The 6,872-nt window shown below is 59.6% G+C and overlaps 1 protein-coding gene across 1 annotated transcript; it reads right to left on the bottom strand.

Moving 5' to 3' along the window:
* Nucleotides 1–2,180: 2,180 nt before the first annotated feature.
* LOC113449680 (avidin-like) lies at nt 2,181–4,825 on the bottom strand. Its single transcript, XM_026720786.2, has 4 exons — nt 4,100–4,825; nt 3,485–3,695; nt 3,073–3,193; nt 2,181–2,311 (listed from the first exon to the last, which is right to left on the bottom strand). Exons 1-4 carry the CDS (start codon nt 4,199–4,201, stop codon nt 2,278–2,280), a joined length of 468 nt encoding a protein of 155 aa, XP_026576571.1. The 5' UTR covers nt 4,202–4,825; the 3' UTR covers nt 2,181–2,277.
* Between the last annotated feature and the right edge of the window lie 2,047 nt (nt 4,826–6,872).

The following is a 6,872-nucleotide window of genomic DNA, read 5'->3' as shown; positions in this document are numbered from 1 at the left end:
GAGCCAAGAAGAGGCTCCGTGAGGCCAAGCAAGGAAGGAGCGCTCTCTTCAACTAAAGGCAACTCGCTGCCGCAGTCCCGGTCCATGGTTTTCTGCGGGGGAAATAACCACCGGCTCCCGCTTGTTGTTGTCCCTGGGTGGCCTGGTCCTGTAAAACAGCCTGGAATTCTGGCTTTGGGTCAGTCTGATGAACCTGCCGTGGCTCTAAGTTCTCTTCTTTGGAAAACAAAAGTCAACAGGCAGGCTTTCCTTCCAAGAGATTCTTACATTCCTTTCCCCGCCTGTTCTTTAACTCTTCAGCCTTGAGTAACTTACTATTGCCCCATAGTAACTCTGTGTGTGTGTGTGTGTGTGTGCGTGTGCGTGTGAGTCTGAGGTTTGAACAGTGGTCTCAGCACAGGCACTCTCTGTCCTGTGTGGTATATCCTGCTTCCCTTGTCTTGCTGGTCAGGAGGTTCAGCCTGGAAAGAGGTGGATTTCCCGACAGGGGATCGATCAAGGGAGCAGCTTGCCTCCTGGAGGTGTGGAAGCTCCACCGCTGGAGGACTTCAAGACAAGATCGGACAACACCTTGTCCAGGATGACCCCCTGCACATCATGGGCGACCAATTGTGATGACTCCCCTGATAACTCTCCAGATGTCAGCTGGGGGGAGGATGAACCAGGAGGGGAGGTGGTCAGTGGCGTCAGAGAGGGAATTGGCTGAAGCACAGCGGGGCAATCCTGAGTATTGGGGGAGGGGAAGCATGCTGCTGCAGCCAGTCAGAGATGAGAAAGAGGAACTCTGCCTTCCGCACCTGACCCAGGACAGGTAGGGCAGAGAAAAGGCAGAAACAGAGAAGATCAGCCAGATTACTGGTGAGCAGGCGGCCTCAGTCCTTCTGGATGGGCTGCATTAGAAGCTGCCTATGTAGCACGGCAGACAGGCGGAGCCCATGCGAGGAACGACGTGTTCATTTCCTATCTGCCTATTTCTTGGTGGTTGTGATTCCTGCCTTCCTTTGGATTGACAGCGTGCCTTGACTTTGGATCCTGCCTTGTGAACTCCGGACTGTTCTTGCCTCGTGAATCCTCTTATGTTGTGGATTTAGTTTTGCTTGGTGGGTTAATCTTGTAGATACCTCAGCAATCATCCATCAGGATACCCTCACCGTTACTACCCTACTGTCGAACCAGGTACATTCTATGGATAGTGCCCAATGCTCAAGTCTGCCAAGATCCTTCTGAATCTCGACTCTATCATCTAAAGTGGTGTCCATTTACACACACACACACACACACACACACACACTTCCTGTTGTCTGCAAATTTGATGAGTTCCCTTTCTATCCCCTCATCTAGACCACTTGTGAGGACGTTGAAGAGTGCCAGGTCCAAGACCGAATCTCGAGGTGCCCCATTGCATGCCTGGCTTAAAGCTTCTCCTGGATCCAGTCAGAGCAACCTGCTTGGCCTCATTTCCATGCTTACACCCTCCTCAGGGCCATCCTTCTGCTTGTGGAAAATTTTCCTTTCACCCCCCCCCATCCTGCAAAATGATTTCAGTGCATTTGTGTTATACCGCAATAATCTATCAGCAAGGAATCCATGAATTCAGAGGTCATGGCCAAAATGCGATTAGCACACCTGGTCTCTCTCCCCAAATGACACTGCTTAAAGGAAGGGACCCCGAGGGTGCAACTCTGTCTAATCTGGTCCAGTGGCCGAGAGGGTTGGGATCATGGGGCTTAACAGGGGACCCCCAACAGCCGGTCCTGTACAGAGAACCACTGAGAACCAGTTCAGCTCACAAAGTAGCAAGGTGCCCTGGCTCCACCCGGACAGGTCGGTAACTCCTGGCACTGCTGCCCTATGGATTGGCTGCAGGTTCCCAGCAGTCCTCCAGGGCAACAGCTGTGTTAAGGGCAGGGCAGTTGAAGAGACAAGAGGGGGCCAGATCAGTAGTGACCACAAGAGCAACCTCCCTTATGCCCCTGAGGTCTCCCGAGGGCTCCTCGAATCAAGCCTGTCTGCGTGTTGAAAGCACCCTCTCCCCAGGACTGAGCCAAGCCAAGCTAACATAAGGGAGAAAGTACCAGAAAAGGGCCCTTGAACCCCGCCCCCCCTCCTGACCAGTATCTGCGGGAAGCCTGCAGACTGGCACCCAGGGACCTTCTGAAGGAGCAGGGAGGCTCTGAGGCTGCTCAGGAAAAGAGTTTATTGGGGGAGAGTGGCTGATGGGGAGGAAGGAAGGCTCCCCCCACCAAGGCAGGAAGCGTGCAAGCGCTCTTCACCCTCTCACTTGGTGCGGTAGAAAGTGTCCGTGCCGACCCTACAATGAAGCAGGAAGGAGGAAAATTTCAAAATTCATGGTGGCATCATTGCTGTCCCCCCAGACTGAGCATCCTCCCCCACCCCACCCCCACTCCATTCCCTCCTTCCATCCACTCAGGTGACAACGAAAAGGAGCGGGGGTGGGGTGGGTGGGAGGAAATGGACTCTGCTGCTTCTCGGGGGCAGCCAGGGCTGGGAGGGTCCTCCGTCACACATTGCAGGCCACGTCTGACGGGGAAAGGGCGAAATCTCCGGGGTCTTTCTTTGCTGGGCCTCCCTTGGAGCGGTTCCCGGGGGCCCCAGAGAAGGGGAGATGAAGAGCTGCAGGCCTTGTGCTGGGGAAGCCACCCCGGTTGCCTCTTGGCCCCATACAAACACGGGGGCTGGGCTGGCTACCTTCCCCCAATTTGAGTAGTAGAGCAATTCATGCCAGCTTCCCCAGTGTTGCCAGCTGTGGGCCCACCAGACAGTGATGCCACCCACTGAGGACGACCTCGGGAACCTCGTCAAAAGCTTTTCTGGGTCTCTTGGGTGGGGGGGAAGTGGCAGAAACCAGGTCTAGTGGACTAAAAATGCCAGCCTCTCCTGTGGGAGCTGCTCAGCTCTGGGTGCCGAAACGACCCCGAGAGACACAAACCATTGGTGCATCCTTTCGAGAGCCGATTCTTTTGAGGGAGGGGGAGAGAAAAAGAAGAGACCCCCCGCCCCGCAGCTCTTCCAGTTAGATTGCAAAGCAGTTCAGCCCCTGGTTTCTCTTACCGGGTTGCCCCCCAATCCTCTGCCACGGACTCCACCTCCTCACGCAGGAGCCAGGTGGTCTTCAGCTGCTCCTCTCCGTCCCCATCCAGGAAACACTGGCCCGCAAAGACGGCGACGGACTCTGGGGGAGGAATCGGGCCGGAGACTCACTGGCAGGTAACATGGGGGTGTAGTGTGGGGGTGGGCTGTAGGTCCCATAGATCCACCCACCCGAACAACTGACTCCACGCCCGTGGCACCTGGAGACTCAAGGAATTTTATGGGCTCCGAAGTGTTTGGGCAGCTCCAGCTAACGGGGAGGAGGGAACATTCAGTGAAACCATCTGCAAAGGCCGATCTAAGGAAGGGGAGATCCCCTAGATTCCCTCCCCCCATTCTATTTGATTTCAGTCCAAATAGTGGGTGCCTCTACCGGAGAAGCTCCAGTTGACGGTGAAGCCGAAGGTGGGCTGGGCTCGCCGGTCCACCTGGTGCTGGACGCCCTGCAGAGGGGATGGCCGGATGGCGTTGTCGGTGGCAGCCATGGCCGTCAGGTAGGAGCCGCTGAACACCCCGGAATTATCGCTGTCGGTGATAACCATCTTGGAGCCCCGGTTACTCACCCAGTTGCCGGTCAGGGCGCACTAAAGGAGCGGGAGGAAAGCAGGTCAGGGCGCCGGGCGAGAGAGTCTGCTTGACTCCCTTTTCTCCGGGGCTCTGAAAACTCCCGCTGCTCCCACGCGCCCGATCCCCCGGGCTGCCCACGCCGGGAGGGCCGGCAAAGGCGGCCCCTCCCGAAGCCCCCTGGCTCGAGGCGCCTGCCACCTGCCCGGCGAGCAGCCGGCCGAAGTCGCGGCAGAGGAGCAACCGCCCGGCCGCCGTCAGGGACCCAGAGGCTCTGGCGCTCGGCGCGACGGGACCGGGCGCGACCCACCGCGAGGGAGCGGCACCCTCTGCGCAGCACCGGCGGCCCACCCCAGCAGAGCCTGGCAGCGGGGGATTTCCACCAGGGAGGCTGGGAGCCTCTGCCCGCCACCCCGCACCTTACCTTCCGCGGGGCGAAGCGCTCCGAGTTTCGGGGCTCGGCAGCGGTGCCGGAGCAGCCGAGCAGGAGAGCGAAGAGCCCCAGAAGTGCTGTGCCCATCGCCATGGTGCTCTCCAGGAACCTCGACTTGCCAGCCCCGGGCGGGACGGCCCCTTATGAAGGGGCCCCGCTCATCCCCGCCCGCCCCCCATTCAGCTGCCACCTCCGCCCACCCCTCGCGGGAGGGAGGGGGGGCCAGGATCCCCGCCCGAGGGGGCGGACGCTTCTGGGAAACCGCTGGTCCTTTGGGCGAGCGCTGGCCGTGACTTTGGCGGGCGTGGGCAGAGCACGAAGGCCATTCTGGGGGTCCCCGTGCGTCTCTTGGTCTGCTGCCCGGAAAACGGACCTCAGTTTCTGGCGAAAACTGCCGCTCTGCGGGGCGAAGGGCCGGGCTGCTTCGCTCAGCTATTGGTCTCCGGGGGAAGCTGACCCTCCGAACCGGCCGCCACGCAGCAGCAGCAGGCCCCGCGGTGCCCGTGGCGGCCCAGCCCTGGCTCACCCAAGGCGACCAACTCACACGGGGAGGTCCTGCAGCCCAAGTTTGCTTACAGGCAGACGAGCAACAGGGCCGGATCTAGCGGAGCCCCCCGGGTGGGGGGTGGGGTGGGCTCAGGTGCTTTGCTGAGCGGCCCGTGGCCAGAGCGGAAACCAGGCTCCGATCCCTTTGGCCCGGTCCCCCTTCCCCTCTCCCGGGCCTTGGCTTCATGCCAGGAGGGGGGGAGCCAAAGGCAGACTGGAAGGTTTTGAAGAAGCTTATCTGTGTGACCTTATGGCTATTACGATCGTGCCTCTCTTCCCACTAGGTCAGCATGTGAGCCAATTATCCTTGAGATCTGGTCAACTAACAGCAACATTCTGGCTTTCTGGGCTAGAAGTTCTGGCTGAGACGCCACCCTGTCGCCACTCAAGGGGGCTTCAGCTCGCGGTGAAGGTCGACCTCTTACAAGGGCACTTGAAGCAGCTCGTGTGTTTTGGCAGGTGGGGGGGTGGGGGCATCTGATAGGCTTCCCTTGAATGCCGTTAACCTGGGGGAGGAGGGGATGGAAGAGAACTTGCCGCCCCCTCCCCCACTTCTCTCCCTCCTCGGTTCAGATGCATAACAGGGCCAGAGTTTCCAGACAGAGAAACCACCAGAAAGGGATCCCTGCAGAAGGATCTTTGCAGCCGAGGGGGGGCGGAATGAGGGCTCCTTGGTGCTCTCTGAGCTGGGTTGTTTTCCTGCAGGTGTTTCATGACCCAACTAGGTAACATCATCAGTGCTAGGAAGGAGGGGGGTGTCTCTCACTTTATACTGTAGTGTCCTGCCCTCTCGGTCTGGGAGGCTCTTGCAAAAAGTCTGCAAGAAATAGCCAAGCTCAGGCAGCACCAAGTGACCCAAAGGGGCAGCGAGAATTGGGCTGGGCAAAGGCCCGGGCTTGTTCGCATGCTGCTGGGTAGCCGCATCAGTTGTAGAGCATTCAGTTGGTCACTGGGGGGGGGGGGCATCCTTTATTCGCTTTTGTGATTCTTCTAGTGTCCAGGAGAGAGCAAGTGCATTAGGGAACACCTGCAGAGGCTTCCTGAGCGCCACGTGTGCCTTGGCCATCATTCAAGCATGCCTGGCATTAAAGAGGGCCACTCCAGGGAGCCTGGGGGAAATTGGCCCCCAGCCCCCGGGGGGGGTGCACGGTGGCCCAACCCTGCTTCACCTAAAGCAGGGGTGTCAAGCTCACGAGGCTACATTGTTGTCATGTGACGTATTACAACTCCCTCCCCCTGCTAAAATGGGCTGGGTGTGGCCAGAACGACGCAAATGGTCCTCCTCTAAACTAGCACCCGAGTGACGTGGCCCCCATTCCTCCTCCTCCCCGCAAGCTCCAAGCAGCCCTCCGAAGGGCTTGATGTGCGGAGAGGGAGGGGGAAGCGCCCGGCTGCTGCTCGTGGCTCTTCTGCAGCCCCCATCTTCCTCTTCCTGGCATTGGATTTGTTTTCAGAAGGGGGGAGCCAATGCCCCCCCTCCTCTTGGGCCATGTACTGCCCCCACGGCTGCAGGACCGACCAGGGACCTTTCTGTGCTCTGGATGCGGAACTAGCGCACTGCCGGAGAGGCGCCTTTGAACCGCAGCCAGCCGTGGCGGAGGAAAGTGGCAGAGGAGCGACCATCCCATCCCCTCAATGGGCTGTCTGCCCCCACCCCCCACGGCTTTCTCTCCATCTCAGTTCCTTCACCAGAAACGCCCTTGGCTTTGCCCAAGAACCCCCACGCCCAGGCAGTCCCTCAACTTGACCAGGGAGCCACAGGGGCCGCCAGCAAGAACCCCACTTCCCTTAATTCTTGAGGACGTCTCCTATCGCCCCCCAGGCAGGGCTGGATGCAGGTGGGGTGGGGTCTTGCAATCAGAGGTCGGCCTTTGGTCAATGGCAGGGCGTGTGTGTATGTGTGCCTCTCTCTCTTCCGGGAACAGCTGCGACTCACGCTTTTGGTTCACGCTTTGGTTCAGGTGGGGCAGCATTAAGACTGGCCGCATGGGGTCTCGGCTCAGCCTGCAGAGGGCGCTGGTCAACCAGGGCCTGGTCCTCTGAATGGAAGAGACTTTGGGGCGCAGGGGCTTCACCTTCCAGGAGGGTGGGGCTCAAGGCAGCCGAAGCCCTGGGCGGAGGCCGAGCGATGCGGCACGGTTGCCAGGAAGCTGCCAGGGTACCCAGGGCCCACCCTGAGGCCAAGCTTTCCAGGAGGCACCCAGCAGCTCCTCCTCTG

The sequence above is a fragment of the Pseudonaja textilis genome, chromosome 2 (genome assembly GCF_049901715.1).
Source record: "Pseudonaja textilis isolate UNSWEBS1 chromosome 2, rPseTex1.2, whole genome shotgun sequence".
NCBI lineage: Eukaryota > Metazoa > Chordata > Lepidosauria > Squamata > Elapidae > Pseudonaja > Pseudonaja textilis.
The sequence above is the reverse complement of the archived record's forward strand: the minus strand, read 5'-3'. Positions and strand labels throughout refer to the sequence as shown.